The sequence below is a fragment of the Hoplias malabaricus genome, chromosome 8, assembly GCF_029633855.1.
Source record: "Hoplias malabaricus isolate fHopMal1 chromosome 8, fHopMal1.hap1, whole genome shotgun sequence".
NCBI lineage: Eukaryota > Metazoa > Chordata > Actinopteri > Characiformes > Erythrinidae > Hoplias > Hoplias malabaricus.
Genome location: NC_089807.1, coordinates 5,416,724 through 5,436,427, shown reverse-complemented (window position 1 = coordinate 5,436,427; position 19,704 = coordinate 5,416,724). Strand labels below are relative to the sequence as shown.

Genomic DNA, 19,704 nt, shown 5'->3' with positions numbered 1-19,704 from the left:
TTGTGGTGTTTTATTGGAGTCCTGGGCATTGAAAAGTGTAAGTAAGTGGGATAACTAAGTATGCAGGGCAACAGATGAACTACTGTTTATAATTGTAGAACTACAAAGTGCCTTTGTATGGTCTGTGGAGCTGATAAAACAGACAGTGAAACTAGAAACAAGCTGGTCATTTTAAAGATTTGGCAGATCAGTGTAAAGACCCCTGCAGGGAAGGGGGTGGGTTTTGTTTTTACTGCAGTCACTGTCTAGGTCTATTGGTCAGAACAGACCGGACGGCTGCTTTAGAGTCCTGGCCAGGCAAGCCCATCTAGGGGCAGGTTTATTGTGTGTGTGTGTGTGGTAGTGTGTGTTAATCCAAAGCAGCGTTGGTAAAGCCAGGTGTGACTAAGCCTGGGGATGAAACACACCCTCAGAAACACAAATAGAGAGAGAGAGAGAGAGAGAGAGAGAGAGAGAGAGAGAGAGAGAGAGAGAGCTCTATTTTGGCAGCATATAGATGGCCACATTACAGGCTAGCTTGCTTATTTATGAGCGAGAGAGCCTAATGCAATTTAGCTGTGTGATAGTGGTCCCGAATGCTAATCAAAAAGAAGCCCATGCTGTTAACCCTGGAGCTGGGCCTCGAGAGGCCAGCTCAGATGCCCAGATGGATGGACGGCCAGCTCGATGGAGAGGGAGGGCCAGAGATGAACCATCTCAAAAAGTGGCGAATGGGACAGTGGAGGATTGATGCGGCCGAGCGCTGGATGTGAGCACGGACTGGGAAATAACAAGCCACTTTTGGAAGGAAGGCAGTGCTGGAGACTATTTTCTTATAAAGCTGCAGATGTACACGTATCGCTGCCAGACTCGGCCCACGGCTGTCGGTCCGGCGCCGCTGCCAAGGCTCAGATGCTCAAAGTCGTTTTTGTTTCGTCTCGCATTGGAGTCTTGGGGTGAGGGTGGGGAGTTTGAGTGTTAGCTCCCGATCTTAAAGGGGGTTTATTATTCCTCTATTCCACAAGTAAACAGTTCTGGGTCTTAATGAAACATCTGTGACCTGCTTTGGTGAAAACACCACAAGGATAAAACCCCATAGTGGCGTTCTTGGTAACACTTTCTATGAAGCCTGTATTTATAAACCTTTATAAGTGTGTTTATAACTCTTGGCAATTGTAATTTGGTACTAATGCTTTGTAAGCATACTTATAAACTCCAGTAATGACTCATAAGGCTAATATTATGGGCTTTTATTGATTATTTACGTATAAACATGGAGTTATACAAGTGTCACTATTCACTGTAATGTATATTGACCTGTGCATGTTTATACAGCACCTATTATACATATTAACAATGTATTAATTCTTATAAAATTAATCAGGTTTATGATTACAAAATAATAAAGTGCTTTAAATAAAGTTATTTCTTAGTTTGATATATATTTGAAGCATTCAGTGATGATATTTTAAAGGCTTATAATCTATTAATATTTGTTAATACATATTATAGGCATTTTATCATTATGCACAGGCTATTATCCTTTTAAAAAGCTTTATAATGAATAGTAACACTTGTGTATAAGTTGAAATATATTTAATAATAGCTCTTAAGTGTCATATGAGGCTTTAGGAAAGACTCACAAATATGGGCTTCATAGAAAGTGTTCCGCTCCAAACCAACAGCACAGCTGTGAGGAGCAGAAGCTCTGCTTTTTAGCTGTTTTACCTCAGTTCTCTTTCTTCACTGTTCTTGTTTTCCCTGTTTTTACTCAACACTCTTATTTCTCCACATTTGTTGTGTCTGTTTTGATGCATTTAACCTTGTCTTTTTGCTCTCACATAACCGTTGGTCCATCGCTGTGATTGGAGAGTCTCAGATGAGGGGTGGGACAGGTATACGTATCTGCACTGTTCATCAGAAGCTGATTGGGAGGTCCTGTTTCACAGTGTTTGTGTTGGAGGGCTCCAGATATATCCAGATACATGTAAATGCCATGCCTTCAGTTAGCCAATAGGAATGGATCTGTTTTGCTTGGAAAATGTGTTCATGTCTATGTCTATATTCAAGAGGTGAGTGTGTGTGGTCTCTGTGAGTGTGTGTGTGTGTGTGTGTGTGAGTGTGAGTCCTCTGTCACCCATCTCTGCTGTTCATCTGCAATGCAGCAGCGTCGGCGGCCTCCGAGGAAGCTCCACGCCCACTCCTGCTCCTTGCTGCAGCCGCTAGGAATGTGTGTATGTGTGTGTGTGCGTGTGTGTGTGTGTGTATGTGTGTGTGTGTGCGCGCGCCTGTGATTGCTAGTGAGCCAGAGGCCAGAACTCCTCCCTGTCTCAACTATTAACGTCCCTGCAGTCTGTGTCGCTCCTTTAATATTGCAGACAGACTATTCCTGCACACCCACTCACCCACCTACACATGCACATGAACACACACACACACACACACACAGACATGCACATGCACACACACTCACGCACACACACTAAAGAGGTGACATTTGGATGAGAATTCTATGAGACTCCAGGGAGCCACAGGCCTCCTAGAAATGAACAGGAGAGAAAAATGTCCCACCTCCCAGAGGCGGGACGGTCTACACCAGCGCTGGCCTTTACATTTCAAAAGGAACGCGGTGACATGGACTAAATTATTTATGCATTGTGCACGATTGGAGTTTTATGCTGCAAATGTTAGCATCATTATTGTGGTCGTGCAGCAGTGTGCCGGGTCTCTGGAGCATGTTCCCTGACAGAATAACTACCGCCAAAGGGATGCAAGGTCGTCATCTCAACGATTACGGAGGGATGCCTGGTCCCCTCGAGGGAAGGAAAGAGAAAATTGCAGGATGGAGGTTGACGGTGGAAAAGCGATGCCACGCAGGACGAACTGAGTAATGTGTTTTGTCTTTGGAACAGAATGAAAAGATTATGTTGTTTCTAATTGTTGGAAATTCAGGTTTGGCGTGGTATTCTTGGTGGCAATTATAGTGTTTTGGAAAGACTGTTTCTCAGACAACAGGGTGCAGTGTCAGCGAGAGAGTACTATGGTATAATTGGGGAGAGATAGGACCTTGGGATGTAACTGACATTGGTTTATTTATTTTATTTTACTTATTATTTTTATTTTTTTTTTTGTCAAATTCTCAATGAGTTTTTCTAAATGCAGTTTTCACAATATGGGGCAGAGGTGTGCCGGATTGTACCACATGAATAATGCCTAAACATTTAAAAATAAATAAATAAAAACACTTTTTATTTATATTACTCATAAACTCATTCATTGTCTGTAACCGATTGTCTAGTTCAGTGTCACGGTGAATGCATTCAGAATCACTGGGCGCAAGGCAGGAACACACCCTGGATCCAGTCCTTCACAGGGCGATACACACACACACCTATGGACATATTTGAGTCGCCAATCCACCTACCAACGTGTGTTTTTGGACTGTGGCAGGAAACTGGAGCACCTGGAGGAAACCAACGCGGACACAGGGAGGACACACCACACTCCTCACAGACAGTCACCCGGAGGAAACCCACGCAGACACAGGGAGAACACACCACACTCCTCACAGACAGTCACCCGGAGGAAACCCACGCAGACACAGGGAGAACACACCACACTCCTCACAGACAGTCATCCGGAGGAAACCCACGCAGACACAGGGAGAACACACCACACTCCTCACAGACAGTCACCTGGAGGAAACTCACGCGGACACAGGGAGAACAGACTACACTCTCCACAGACAGTCACCCGGAGGAAACCCACGCAGACACAGGGAAAACACAGCCATTTTCACTCAGTTCTCTTGTTTTATGTTCTTGTATTTTTCTATTTTTACGAATTGAATTTTCTCTTATTTCTCCAAACTGTTTTGTTGTGTTTAAACTTGACTTCTTGTTCTAACATAAACAAGGGTCCCGCACTGTGATTGGACGATGGCTTTGGCCTGCTATATAGTTATTCGGAACACATTAAGAAGACATCTGGAGCAGAACTGACCTTCAAGGGACATTAATTAACGAAGCTACATGGCCCTGTGTGTTAGCAAAGACAGGATGTTGTAAGAAAAGATGTCCCTTGAACGGTTTCTGAGAATCTACAAAAGTGTAACATCCTCGCAGCTTTGAAAGAATGTTTTTAAGGACTTCCTTAAGATGTCAAATATGCTGTATGTACCCGAGCATGCTTGAATTTCATCTCCTGCTCTTTCAGTCATTTTCCAACTGCCTCATGTCCCCTCTCGATAAATCCAAAACCAACAGCAAGAGAGTTCTTGTGTCTCTGTATGAGCTATGACGACCTCAAAATAAACTCGCTGCTTGGGCCCCTGGGGCTCAACTTCTGCCCACATGTATGATATTGACTCCCTTTATAGCTCTGCGTGCTAGCAGCTAGCAAATGCTACAATATAATATAGAACTGATGGAGAGTGCTCTGGCCTTACAAACACACACACACAAACACACACACACACACACACTATACCATGGTGGCTCTCTTAGCGGCAGCCAACCTGCCGGGCCAATATCAGTGGGGATGATTCAGCGGATTTCGATTGGCTAGATATATGAAGGCAGAAGAAGAGCTGCTGTCTTTATTAGATCACTCAGCACCAGGGGAAATAGCAGCCACTCTCTGAAACCCCTCCTCCCAAACACACACTCACACACACTGACATGTCTATTTGCTTCTCTTCTGTAGCTACAGATAACACAAGACAATATGACTAGGAGTGGAGTAGCTGTCTAAGGAGGGAATATGGTGTTTCTTGGCTTTAGGGGCGTCTTCACTGTGCATCTATTGGTAATGTGGTGTTTGGGTTATAACAGTTTCAAAGCGCTCTCTTTATATAAACACACACACACAAATACACACACACACACACACACACACACACACACACACACCACACAGAGAGAGAGAGAGAGACAGAGAGAGAGAGAACATGGAGGACTTTTATATAGCTGCACCATCATCAACTACAAGACATCTACATACGCTCCTCCCCTTTCTCCATGAACACAGTACTGGGTTTCTGCTCTGTTCAAAGCACCACAAGGATCAAACACCACATCAGCATACTTCTTGTCTTAACACTAAGAGCCCAGTTCAGAAAGGCCAGTTTCAGCACCTGTTCCTTTAAATAATAACGTGTCAATTGCTGTTCTACCGAACCTGAGCATACAGCAATGAGGAGCAAGAAGCAGAAGCTTTTTTTTAGCCATTTTCGCTCTGTTTTCTTCATTCTCGTTTTCTCTTTTTTTACTCAGTGCTCTTATTTCTCTGCGCCTGTTGTGTCAGTTTAATTTGCGCCCTCATATAAACACGGATTCAATGTTGTGACAGGAGCCACTAAAGCAAGGAAGCGGGGTGATCCCAAGCTCTCATGTTAGCCATTTTGACTGGGTGGTCTTTTTTTTCACAGTGTGTAGGTTGGTTGATTCCAGATCTCCATATTAAGGAGCACAAGCACTGAACATTAATATATGTAGTGTTGCTTCCACACAGCTCTGTAAGGAGTTTCCTCTGTTCTCTCCTTGTCTGTGTGGGGTTCCCCCATGGATTCCTCCCGCAATGTGAAATGTGTCCACAGGTGTGAGTGTGTGATTGAGCTACAAGCCTGGAAACAAACCCTGAACCTTAACAACCCTCATAGCTGCAGTATCATCTAGGCTTTGGGCAAGTCTGTCTATTCTGTAAGGATGTCATAGCCTTAAGTGTCTAAGTCACATGTTGGTAGAATGGTGAGGTCTGTACTCTGACTCACAACACATCCCTGTAACACTGGGTAACTGTGTGGTAACTGATCCTATTAGCTCTGTGCCTCTCCCTGGTGGGTGAGGGTGGCTTAGCAGGTGGTCTAGCCTCAGGCAGGGTGACTACAACCTGAATGGTACAAAATGGCCCCCTGGAACACTGCAAACTTGAATCCTGCACAGGTCATAGCTGTGACATCACAGTCATAAACAAGTTACAGTTATCTGAATCAAATCAGACTTGGAGGGTTCAGTGCCATCCTCGGTAGCTGTAGCTTGGACCACTTAATGTTTTTGTAAGGCAAGTTTTATATAAAACTCATTGTACCCTCAACAGAGATGAACTACTATGAACTACTATATGCTACTAATAAAGAAACACAGTAATCTGTGATTCGTGGCATTGGGTTCTGCACGGGGGGGGGGGGGGGGGTGGTGGTAGAAATAAATAAATATAAAGACCCAGGCCAATCAGCTGATGAAAGGACCAGTGGCACTGAACGGTCAGTGCAACGACAAGAAAGAATCAGCCCTTCCTTTTGAGGCAGGAAATTGACAGTGACCTCTTAAAAGACAGGGTGAAAGCTTTTAGCAGCAGACAAAAACTTCCACGGACACACGCAGTCTTTGCTGTAAGGTTTTTTTGATGCGTAGTGGACTTGGAATGTCCATTATGATCCACACTGTATGGCCTCTAGTTTCCAGAATCAGTTTGACTAACGCTTTGTCTACAATGAAGGGTATAAATAGGGATTTTTTGTCAAATGTGCAGCAGGGACAGCTTCTACTTTTCTAGGAAACTTTTTCGATTTGATTTTGGAATCGTTTTCTGATTTAACTGCATTTAGCATCGTTGCTTCTCAAGCCAGACGAGTGATTAGATCTAAATCGTAAGAGTCTTACCAATACCACCCAGAGATGGTGGACTGGGGGCACGTGTCCCCTGAGACATGCGGCAAGCCACTAAATGTTTTGAAATTGGAGCTAATGCAATATCATAGGAGTTCAACACACTTGGAGGAGATCACTAATCACTACTTGTGTAATTTCAACAGATGTCTCTCATTATTCTGAGTGATTGCAGGACTGGGGGAGAGAAAGTCCTCCTACTCACACTTGGTGACTCAAGATCCATGCTTTTCAATAAATGTAATATGAAGACCTGGATATTTATTGTTAGGCTTACGAGCGTGTCCTCATTTTTCCTCAGTCTTCATCCTCCAGAGTCACCCAGATTGATTTACTGTGACCTTGACCGGGAGAGGACTTTGACTTTGGAAGTACAGCCCAAGGGAATCCCATCCAACAGCCATGGATTTCTCTGCCTCCAGCACAAAACCAAGATAGAAGGGCCATGGCAATTCAAGATCCATGAGAGAGCTCCAGGCTAGGGCTGCTTTTAATGGCCTGCTTTTATCCAGCGCAGGCTGGAGGAGCTGATTACACCGCGGTTGCTAATGAAGGTGTCAGTGGAGGAGTGGATTGGCAGTTGAGATGTTATCGGTGGCGTCAGTGAGAAATGAATGGGAGATGGAGTTATTCAGAGGAGGAGAAACCTTTAATTCTGTATCACTGGTCAGTTTCTGGACACAGAACTGCTGTTTTCTAGACAATATTTGAGTAATAGACCATGGGTTGTGTTCTTGCATGGGTGTACCAGGCACAGGTGGTGTTTTTACACATGACAGCGTCATTGCTCAGGTTTGATTCTCGTGGTTCATTGCTATTCAAACAAGATTGTACTTGTGGTCAGAAACAGAAGGATGACTACCACAAACTGCATTAAGTAAATAAATAAATAAATGAATGAATAAATAAATAAATAAATAAGTGGCAAGGTGGCGCAGCAGGTAGTGTTGCAGTCACACAGCTCCAGGGGCCTGGAGGTTGTGGGTTCACTTCCCGCTCCTGGTGACTGTCTGTGAGGAGTTGGTGTGTTCTCCCTGTGTCTGTGTGGGTTTCCTCCGGGTGATTGTCTGTGAGGAGCGTGGTGTGTTCTCCTTGTGTCTGCGTGGGTTTCCTCCGGGTGACTGTCTGTGAGGAGTTGATGTGTTCTCCCTGTGTCTGTGTGGGTTTCCTCCGGGTGACTGTCTGTGAGGAGCGTGGTGTGTTCTCCCCGTGTCTGCGTGGGTTTCCTCTGGGTGACTGTCTGTGAGGAGCGTGGTGTGTTCTCCCCGTGTCTGCGTGGGTTTCCTCCGGGTGACTGTCTGTGAGGAGTGTGGTGTGTTCTCCCTGTGTCTGCGTGGGTTTCCTCCGGGTGCTCTGCTTTCCTCCCACAGTCCAAAAACACACGTTGGTAGGTGGATTGGTGACTCAAAAGTGTCCATAGGTGTGAGTGTGTGAGTGAATGTGTGTGTGTGTGTGTGTGTTGCCCTCTGAAGGACTGGCGCCCCCTCCAGGGTGTATTCCCGCCTTGCGCCCAATGATTCCAGGTAGGCTCTGGACCCACCGCGACCCTGAATTGGATAAGGGTTACAGATAATGAATGAATGAATGAAAAGTATTAAAAAAATAAATGGCAAGTGAGAATAATTAATTTGTCACTGAATCAATTATGATTTCCATCAGGAAAAAAGGACTTCAAAAGCAAGTACATTGATTTGTTCTCGTCTTTGGGATAATACTGTATCCAGAAGTATGTGTGAGTTTGGTTTGGATGGTTATTCTGATGTTAGCGATTGTGAACATAGCATATTTATACTTAATATTTATTTTATTTATGTACAATTGTCATTTTTAATAATATGCAACAATTACCGTAAAATGAAAAAAGAGCCAGAGAATGATTACCTTTGGAATTACTTTAATAAGTTATACAAAAATTGCTCTGAAACTCATTTGTATAGCTAATATTAAACTTTGTAGTAATATGCAATAACTATCAGTAAATATCCAGTAAAGGGGATGTCATATTGTGATGTTTCTAATTCAGTGGCTGGTTAATGTATTCAAATTTCAATTACGTTGATTATCAAAACTTTTAGAATTTGAATGAATTTGTGTTGGGTTATTTTTCAATTGGACTATCACTAGATGTGAAGCATCTCATGGAACTAGCTTGTAACTCACTCAATCACTCGCTAACTCATTCACTAACTCACTCATAGTCATACTCATAGGGTGCCATTCAGTTACTTTGCCACCATGACACTTAAAACAGCCCCGTGTCCAAACTGTTTATTTCAGGAGTGCTATTTCATGGTAGATTTGTTGCAGGGTTGGGCTGAGGTCCAGCTCAGCAGTTTCTGCAGATATCAGCTCGGTGTCGGTGTCTGTGCTCTCTGTAATGATATGCATTAGCATTAGCATTAACATTTGCATGCTAATGTAACCAGACATTAGCATGTGTGTTTGAACTCTGCTTGACTAACCTCTGTGTGTTTAGACAATCTTCCAACTGAACTCTAGCTGAGTGATATTTTATCTGTCTTTAGAACTTGATAAGACGTGTTTTACAATCGTTGGGATGGCAGATCAATTCTGGAATGTGTGTGGTTGTGTTTATGTGTGTGCCAGGAATTTATTACAATCCTGTTTACACACTCACAATGTGGGTACTTTTTTTTTCCTTGTGGGGACCACCAGCTGTTCCCTACAATGTAAATCATTACATTTTAAAGAGAATACATTTGTGTGTGTGTGTGTGTGTGTGTGTGTGTGTGTGTGTGTGTTTATAACAGGAATATATCACAATGTTGTTTACACACTCACATTGTGGGGACTTGTTTTCCTAGTGGGGAGCAGCTGGTGTAAATGAATGCATGTTTTTAGTGTGTGTGTGTGTGTGTGTGCACACCCTAGACAGAGTAAAAAGAACAGAATTCCGGCTCTGGTGAACACAGGCCCTGCTTCTATTCATAACGTCTGAGACTTATTCCCAAGTAGTGGACTGCTTCCTATATTAATCTCATTAGTCCGGAGAAAGCGATTATCCCTCTCCCTCATCCATCTTCCCGCAGTCACGGATCAGCAGAAAAGCAAACACCCAGCGCATTGTATTAACGTTACACACACTGCATTATAGCCCAGCCTCCGCCAGCCTCCGCCCGGCCTAATGACAGCGTCTGCTCTCAGTAATGGAGAGGCATTTAGGGTATCGTCCCAGATCTGGTGAGAACTGAGACACTGGTGTCGTCCCGTCGCTTCACGAGTTCACTCAGGTTTGTTGACGGTGGAGCGGAGGGAGGCCAGTGTTTCAGGAAGCTCCCACGTCTGTGTGTCCTTCTGGTTCCTCTCCTTTTAGTTAAAGCTGTCGTAGTCAGATCTGCCAGAGTCATTAGCCACACTCTGGAAATGTTCACACTTTCTGCTTTACATTCACCCAAACAGATCAAAAATAATTCCTTTACCTTTTTCCGAGTAAACGACCGCGCACCTGTCCGTCTGGACACTGATGGGTGACTGTCGAGCTCCTGCTCCATGCTTCAGACCAGCTCCCCAAGTGCCTTGGAGCTGTCCCTACACTGAAGTTCTCACAGACTCCTAACTATCACCAGTAGATTGACCAGAGGAGGATAGGTCACCACTTGCGAGCCTTGGTTCCTTCCAAGGTTTCAGCTGAGGGAGTTTTCCCTTGCCACTGTCGCCCTTAGCCTCACTCACCTGGGGATTTTTACATCTTTACATTCTTTACATTGATACATTTCATGTCAAAACTTTGTCTTATCGGAATTCTGTGAAGCTGCTTTGTGAAAACATCAGTTGTAAAAAGCGCTACACAAATAAATTTGATTTGATTTGATTTGACAGGAGGGGAGTTTACTGGGACAACAAGCTTGAGACAGTGTCGTTTACTTATGTCTTTCCTTGTCCACAGGAATGTGTCTGGAATAGCCGTATGATTTGTTATAAATATTAGTGTTAACATGCTCTTCTGCTGCAGCAACAGCTTCTACTACCCATAGATATGTATCTGGAGCATTTTAGTGAGGCTTTGATGGCATTCATTTGAGAGAACTTGTACTGTCTTGTATTGATGTCAGTACTGGATTAGTTAATTAGATACTAATTAGTACTGATCAGTTCTGGATCACCAACACCACTCCAACTCATCACAAAGTTGTAGATGGAACTCTGCCTCTCCAGAGGACACAGCGCCACTCTCCCACACCCCAGTGCCGATTGTTGTTGTGGAAATGTCTATCATTTACAAAAGCGCAAAATGGATTCCCCATGTCAAACATGGGCAAGCAAGTCAACAGTCAACTGTGAGGCATTTTCCACACCTCTGTTTTCCACACGGCACCAATTTATAGCGCTAATCTGACATAGTGAACGTTGTGAAAGACAAAAATATCGTGTAGTTTGATCCAGGCATAGTACCACTAACCATTTCTTGATTAAGTTACAATTTTAAAAAAATGTAATAAAGGTCAATAACCACTGCTCTGCGCACTTTGATTCTGATGATCTCAGGAATATATTGATCACTAATCACCTGTGTTCCTTCTCCTGTTTTACAGCGGCCCCCACCCTCCCACCTCTGAAATCGGAGCATTTTAAACCGTGTCAGGAGAAGGACCTGGCCTACTGTCTGAACGATGGAGAGTGCTTCGTCATCGAGACTCTGAGTGGCCCTCACAAGCACTGCAGGTAGGTTCCTGGAGAAATGGAGCCCAGCTCTGGCTCACTGCTGTAAATGTATGGGCATTCCAGCATCTGGTTTTAGGAGAGAATGCTCTTTCTGGAATGATCTGTCAGTTGGTCCTCCTATTTTATTTGTATTTTATTCTTTTTCTTCTTACGCTCTCTTCCTGTCTCTTCCTCATTCTCTCTGTCTATCTTTCTTTTTCCTTCCGTTATCTTCATCTAATTATTATTATTTCTCTCTGGGACTCTGTCTCTCGCTCGGAGCGCTTAGTCATGCTAACGATGACAGCTCTGTCATAGCCCAAGAATTGTCTGAGGTCCCTTCCCTGCTAATTAAAAGTGGCACTTTGCAGAAGTTCATTACGGTGAGGTTGCCTTGGTGATTCTTGCTTCTGTTTTTCATTTTCCCCTTTGGCTGGGGAGCAGAGCCAGGGATTGGGCGGAATTTGTTTTTTTAATTTTCTTTATTATATTATATTTTTATTTTTTCTGTTTTTGCAAATTTGTCGAATATTCCGCTGACCTATTGTTCCACAACCTTCTTTGTTTGTGAAAGTCAAATGCCAAAGGTTCTGGCTGAGCGGTCAGCTCTGTTCGTTACCCCCTGAATAAGCAAACAGCGGAGTCCTAAAGGAGTCGGGGAGAAGTGTCCTCATTTGAGCGCTGGTAATTGGCGGAGTTGTTCTAGGTGTTCTGTTTATTTGACCGCTGCTCAAAGGCGCTTAGCCTCTTCAAAAACCTCGGCTGCTAATTAAGTCGCTGAACAAACTTCTTATTAAACTGCAGCCTGAGGAGTTATGTGCTGTGGCCTCCAGAATCCAAGTGGTACTGGTCTAAAGCCGAGGTTCCTAAGTTTAGTCTTGAGATACACCCCCGTTTTCTCCTGCTGCACCCACTTCAGTTCAGCAGGGACTTGCTCGTTTACTGATTAATTGGACCATGTTTCTGGAAGTGAGGAGACATACCTAATACACAAGAGCACTCCAGAACCAAACTTAGAATCCATTAGTCTACAGCACTGAATCACAACTCCCACTACTCTGCAATATTTTCTGGTATTCCTACTGCTCAAGCGCTCCTCATCCAATATATGGAGGGCTTCACAATTAGTATTTAGAGCTCAGTAAAGTATAAAACTCTCCAAAGCAAGATCCCAAGAACTAGAGCTGAAATCCACTTGTCCAAACAATTCTGCAATAACTTCTGGTATATTTTCATAAGCTTTTAGTCAACCTTGATAATTTGATGTTGCCTCCATCCTTGACTCGGTCCATCAAGCACAACCTGTCCATCGTGTCATGAGTCAGAACCAAATATAAGTCCCCCTTGCCATATTCACTCCATCACCAATGTTCTTTACAAAAGGATTCTACATATAAGTTTGTTTTTGTTTGTGTGTTTTTTTTTTTTTTTACATAAAATGTCAAGGTTTTCCCAAAGTTAAATGCAGTTCTGCAGTATTCTGTATGACCAAATGTTTATGGAAACCTGCATGTCCTAATTTTCTCTCTCATGAGGGGTATCGCTAAGAAAATCTGATTGGCTAAATCTACGTCCCTGTGTTTATTTATCTCTCTGAAATGGTTTTTGATTGGCTGTGCTCCTGTCTTTCACCTGGGCTGGAAGGGCACCTGATATTTTGCCCAGCCAATGGTAACCCAGCCCTGTAGGAACAGAAATGAAAAGGAAGCTCCATTTTGTCAATATGTTTTTTTTTTATTGACATTTATTATTTTATTTGTAACATACTTATATTTTAAATAAAAATTCATGATCATAGAACAAATGTATTTTATAATATAAGAAGTCAAATTTCCACCAGGGAAGATGGCACGCTAGTGCCCACTATTGACCAGCAGCCACTGGTTTAGTGTTAAGTTTACATTTAGGTTTAGGGTAAGTCTAGTGAACTCTGTCTTTTCTACATTTTTGGAGCTCAGCAGTAGGTTTATGGTTAAGTTTAGAGTTAAAGTTAGGGCTAGGGTTAAGTTTAGGATTATTGTTAGAGGGTAGAGTTACATTTAGTTTTAGTGCTCATTTCAGAGTTAAGTGCAAGGGTATGATTAAATTTGGGGGTAGATTAGGGGTTAAGTTGAGGGGCAATGCTGTTGTTGGGCTGTTTTTATTTATTTTTTTGTTTGTTTGTTTGTTTGTTTTTTTTAAATCAATTCACATGAACTTCCACAAACACATTGTTACATTGTACAAGTTCATTCATCCATTCATTATCTGTAACTCTTATCCAGCTCAGGGTTGCGGTGGGTCCAGAGCCTACCTGGAATCATTGGGCGCAAGGCGGGAATACACCCTGGAGGGGGCGCCAGTCCTTCACAGGGCCATTGTACAAGTGCCAAGTACACATTGTGCCAGGGTAGTGTTTGTTTTTTACCAGTGCTTGTCTGGATCTACATTTTCAGTCACTTCCATCGCTGCCATGGAGTTATGTATCCATCTATAGGTTCAGCCCAATGAGGCTTATTCAGGAGGAGGGAAAGCTAAATGAATAGATGGATGGGTGCCACCTCTCCTTCTCCCTCTCCCTCGCTCCTGATCCAAGGTCAGATCATAATAAGCTGTTCAGTTTCCTCCTGACCCGCGCTGACATTTCACCAGCGGACGCTCTTTCAGAGAGCTCTGGAGAGCTTTTTACCCACTCAGACTCATTGTCACGCCGACCGTGGTGGGCAGCCACCGCTGATTTGTAAGGAGCCAGAGCCGGAATCTTTCAGCGGATGCATAAAAACATCCATTAATCCATGCTTGGTTTGCATGAGCTTCCTTCACTGTGACGGAGGGGTTCCTCTGAAGCGATTGTGGTGTGTTTTGTGTGGAGTGTTATATAAGGGTTTATTGTGAATGATTAAACACATATTAAACTTTTACAGAAGGAAGTTACAGGAAGAGAACTGTTAACATTTGTGTCTCACATTAACATTATGTATTGTGCATCTACAGTGAACTGTAAATGTAGGCAGCAGTGTCGCCGAGATGTTCCTATGAAATAAATTGTAACCCCCCACTGTAGAAACATACGGCACAGCACTGTGCTTTATTAATAAAGATCTATTGTCTTTACTGTAGGGCTTCAGCAGAGTTACAGTGACCTGGGGTCGAGGAGAGGCAGGAGACACACACTCTACACACACTGAACACATTTCTACACACAACCCCACATCTAACTACACAACCCTAACACACTACTGCAAAAAACTGCACAACCCAAAATCGTCACCACATCTAACCACACAACCCTAACACACTACCCCACCAAACTACACAACCTCAAACATAGCCCCACATCTATTACACAACCCAAACACATCCCCACATCTAACTACACCACCCAAACACAGCCCCATACCTAACTACACAACCCAAACACAGCCCCATATCTAACTACACAACCCTAACATAACACCATACCAAACTACACAACCCAAACACAGCCCCATACCTAACTACACAACCCTAACACAGCCCCATATCTAACTACACAACCCTAACACAACACCATACCAAACTACACAACCCAAACACAGCCCCATACCTAACTACACAACCCTAACACAGCCCCATATCTAACTACACAACCCTAACACAGCATGGCACTAAACTAGATAACCTTAACACAACACCACACCAAACTACACAATCTCAAACACAGCCCCATACCTAACTACACAACCCAAACACAACATCACACCAAACTACAAACCCAAACACAGCCCCATACCTAACTACACAATCTAAACACAACATCACACCAAACTACAAAACCAAACATAGCCCCATAACTAACTACACATCCAAACACAACACCACACCAAACTACTCAACCCAAACACAACACCACACCACACTAAACAACACAAGCATGGCCCTATACCTAATTACACAACCCAAACAGAACACCACAGCAAACTACACAACCCCAACACACCCACCAACAAACTACACAACCCAAATGCAACACCAAACCAAACTACAAACCCAAGCACAGCCACAAACCTAACCACACAACCCAAACACAACATCACACCAAACTACACAACACAATCATGGCACTATACCTAACTACACAACCCAAACACAACCCCACACCAAAATACACAAACCAAACCCACTCCATACCTAACTAGACAAACACACACTCTGCCAAACTACACATCTTAAACACACCACCTCACTCAATCCAAACAGACCACCAAACCAAACACACCACGCCTCCTAACTACACAACTCAAACAAATTACCTCACATACACACTTTCTCTCAAACACACACACACACACACACACACACACATACACACACACAGGTAAGAATTGAGGACACAGAAACACCCAGGATGGAGGGAAGCTTAAACATCACCAGAGAGAGAGAACCGCCTTTGCATCCTAATTTGAATCATCTGCATTCATCTAAACACGTCCCGTTACTCCTTCTTTTAGGTCCTTCACAGTTTTACTCATGACGGAAGGCTGTAGTTAACCCATACTATGCCCACGGTGTGTTCCTGCACTGCACCCAATGTTTCTGGTGATACCCCAGACCCACAAGGCAAGAACAAGGAGTCTATAACCCAGAAGCCAAGTTTGGTCAACCAGAACAATCTCAATTCCTAAATAACTACTGTTCCAATTTGGGTCTTGTTCCAAACTGAACCAAAACATATTTTATGTGAAGTTTCATAAAACAAGCTGTGAACCATTGAGCTTTCAAAAGATGAAGAATCACTGAGGCCAGGAACAACAGATCGATGAGCCTCCGATACTCGCTGCTTCTCTCATTGTACTGAGATGAATGATGCTTACGAAATCACCATGGTATTGGATTCTCCAGTTGAGTTAGGGAGATATTACAAAGCATCTAACAAAAGCACGTTTTGTATTTACACCACAGTGTTCGGCACTGTTTCCCATTATGCTGAGCTGTGTGTAAATCACTACCTAGAGACTCTGTCCATATTCCTGCACTATCCAGACATCGTCCCTCTAAAGAAGCCATTTAAGTGAAGCTATGGTTAGTTGAGGAACTGTCTACAAAGCCTTTTGTTTATGTTCCTGAGGGAACAGACTTGTTGTGAGTCATCTTTCCCACCTTCTGGAGACACACCAACCTGGATATACCTCCGAGCTCTCAGCAACTTTCACAACACTTACATCAGTGCATTTCTAAGAATGTCACAGTGTGAAATTCCAGTAATATGGAATGCCAGCAGTGTGTATTCCTTACAGCTCACAGCTGGGAAAGATGTGAGGGCTGGAGTTAGCGATGTGTTAGAGCAGTGTTTCTTTTTTTTCTTTCTTTTTTTCCATCACTGCAGCCTTTAAATGCATGCAAAATCTGAAGTCACCCCAATCTATATTTTAAAAGAAAGGTACTCTTCCTCCATCTGACAGCCAAAAAACAGACTCACACTCACACACAGGCAGCTGTAATCAGTCGTCATTTTTTGAAATATCCTTCCCTGAAGAGACTTGTGATGACAGAAGATCATATGGATTTTTTATTAAATTATTTGCTTGAGAATGAAATGTGTTTTGGCTGCGTCTGCTGTGTCTTGCTCTGCCCAGAGTGTGCAAAACACCTCAGATAGAAAATATTGACTAGATCTCCCATTGAGAAGCTGAGAGATAAGGTCAGAATATTCTGACTGTTTTTCTTTAAATATTCTCAATATATTCTCCAAATATTCTGACTTTATTCCTGGATGTTTCTGACTCAAGGGCATGGCCACAGGTCCAACAGGTCCAAACAGGACCATGGCCCACCACCCAGACACTGTTAGTTAATCTTGGAGCTTGTATGTGAGTGTGTCACGGGAGACATGACTACCACTCCCAACATGGACACACTAAACTGGACCCTCACTTTCACCTACACCACTGCTTGTAAATGCTGTGGAGCTGAGATTTTGTCAGGCCCATCTGCAATTTAATATCTGGCCAAATGCTGTAGCTGCATTTTCATGATAAAGTTTTGTAACATCATTTATATCAGCAACAGCCGATTATTTTTGATGGCACCCCAAATAGATTAACCTTCCCCTTGTGTCAGGGTCTTGAGCGACCTGTTTTTAAGTTTTAAATGCGTACAAGTGCTCCATAAATTTGTTTATTGCATCAATACTTTTTGACATTTTCAAGAACTTCTATTTCAACTAAATAATAATAATTTTTTTAAACTAAATTATAAAATTATCTTGTTAAAATTATGGCTTTGCTGGTGTTAGGGTCAATTTGGACCCATGTATAATTTTAAATCTGAAAACAAAAACAAGTGCCAAATCTGGACTCATAAACACACTATACACCAACAGCCTACAGCTGGCTCCTCCTACAACCACTCGAGCTTCAGTTAGGGGCTTCTATCTTTGTCTGTTTCACAGAACAAGGAAAGACAGACATGTCCAGACACGTAAGGCCCAGTCAGTTTAGAGTTAGAGTTTTGTATCGTGTACATCTCCAGTTTACAGTCTGCAACAATGAACAATTAAAACCAATCCTTTCATGGATAAAGAAGAATAACAAGGTCAACAAGAGGGAAGAAACACATTGGTTGATAATTATTTGTTTTTAGGGTGATCTTATGGCTGAGATAAGACACGGCTCAATAACGACCCATTAACATAAGAGATGGTAACAGAAAGCTAACACAGGATATAGGTTTAAATATTAAATTCTCACTAACTTTTGCTTGATTAGGCATTCGTATATCCCTAATTGATTATTACATTTTAACACATTCATAGCCTTTGGGTCATGTTTTATTCCCAGCTATTTGGTGTTTTGGTGCAGTTTGTGTAGTGTACAAGATCAAAGCCAGGTTTTATTTATCACTTGGTAGAAATATGTAAAATTGACCAAGAAGAGCCAGTTACAATGACAGGAAGGATCTTTAAAGGGGACCTATTATGAAAAAAGAAAACAATCCTTTGTTCTATGCATCTGCACATTAATTTGAATGTCTGCTTCTTATGTAGAGTGTTGAGACTTTAGAATTGTCCTGCCCCTGGTCTGAGTACTCTCCAATCACAGTGCTGGACCCAGGTTTATGTGAGAACACAAAGATGAGTGGTTTATGGTGATGGATCCTTATGGTATTTCAACCAAAGCAGATCAGACAAGTGTTCACTTGTGAAAAAAAGGGGAGACTATGTCCCCTTTAAATGAAACATGTACATATTCACATTGAGATCAGACTGAATCTTAAACAGTTAAAACATGAATGTGAATATAATTGCCACGTTATCTTATACTTGAAACAACATAGTGCTACACTGTGAATTGCAGCGGATATGTGTACTCGCCTTGTTTCCCAAAGTGCTGATTCCGAGCTCTCTTACCATAATCAGCAAAAACACATATAGAATCACACAGAGATATTTATACCATCTAATAACGTCTCTCAGCTGCCTGCGTACCATATGGTCTCTGTCTTACATCTGTAGTTACAGCCAGTAATGAAGAAATGTTTAAAGGGCCAGCTACTGATAAAACTAGCCTGCTCCCAATTACAAACCTTCAGGGCTGATATGCGAAGACTCTTCTGATGTCATTTCAGAGGTCAGTACATCCAATCAGCAGCCGTGTTGTTGAAAGGTGGCGATGTGAAGTTCCACAAGAGAAATGTATTCAAATATGTGTCACTGCTTATCACAGCACATTCCGTTGAAAAGCTTGTGATATTTCACCAGCAAAATGCTGCTAGGCTTTCAGAGCTTCTGACCAACAACTGACCCAGGAATTCATGGATCTCAGCCAATGGGTGTTTGAGTCTCGAGGTGTCCCTGTAGCGGAATAATAAACATTTTAGCTAATGTTTGTTGCACCTGAGTGTAACAGTCAGAACTATTTTTCTTCTTTTGATTTTTCTTCATCGTTTTACAATATTAACTGTTTTTTTACAGTTAACATTAAACTACAAAAAAACACCACATACAGCAACATAGTGACAAAACTACTGCAAAGCTAATATGAAGAACACATGACTGTTAATAAAGGAGGAAGAGTAGGTAGGTAGAATTTTTAGCATTAAATCACAGCTTCAAAATAACTATGATGCTTCACGGATGTCTAATAGGAAGAATGGAGTCTCTGTTGTTGCTACTCTAGGTTCAGCCCTGCAGAAACTGCACTATGTAACAATTGGAGGAGGTAAAAAAAAAACACTTACCCTCCCTCTCACCTCCATCTTGGTTTCAGGGTAGGGCTGTACATATGAACTGTTTTCTGTAACTGTAGGGGGAGCCCAGGAGCAAAAATACCAATACGTATAGTGCTCACACACACACTGGCACACACACAAACACAAACTCACTAGTGCACTAATGGTCCAGCACATAGGTGTAGATGTTGCAAGAGGAAATAGTGCT

At 42.6% G+C, this 19,704-nt stretch overlaps 1 protein-coding gene across 1 annotated transcript in view; it reads left to right on the top strand.

Moving 5' to 3' along the window:
• The window catches only part of LOC136705530 (pro-neuregulin-3, membrane-bound isoform), a gene marked incomplete at its 5' end in the record, with an annotated part of 467,573 nt that overhangs the window by 297,550 nt on the left and 150,319 nt on the right, over positions 1-19,704 (top strand). The window contains 1 exon segment of the mRNA XM_066679152.1: positions 11,201-11,330. Within this exon segment, the coding sequence (XP_066535249.1) occupies positions 11,201-11,330 (130 nt within the window).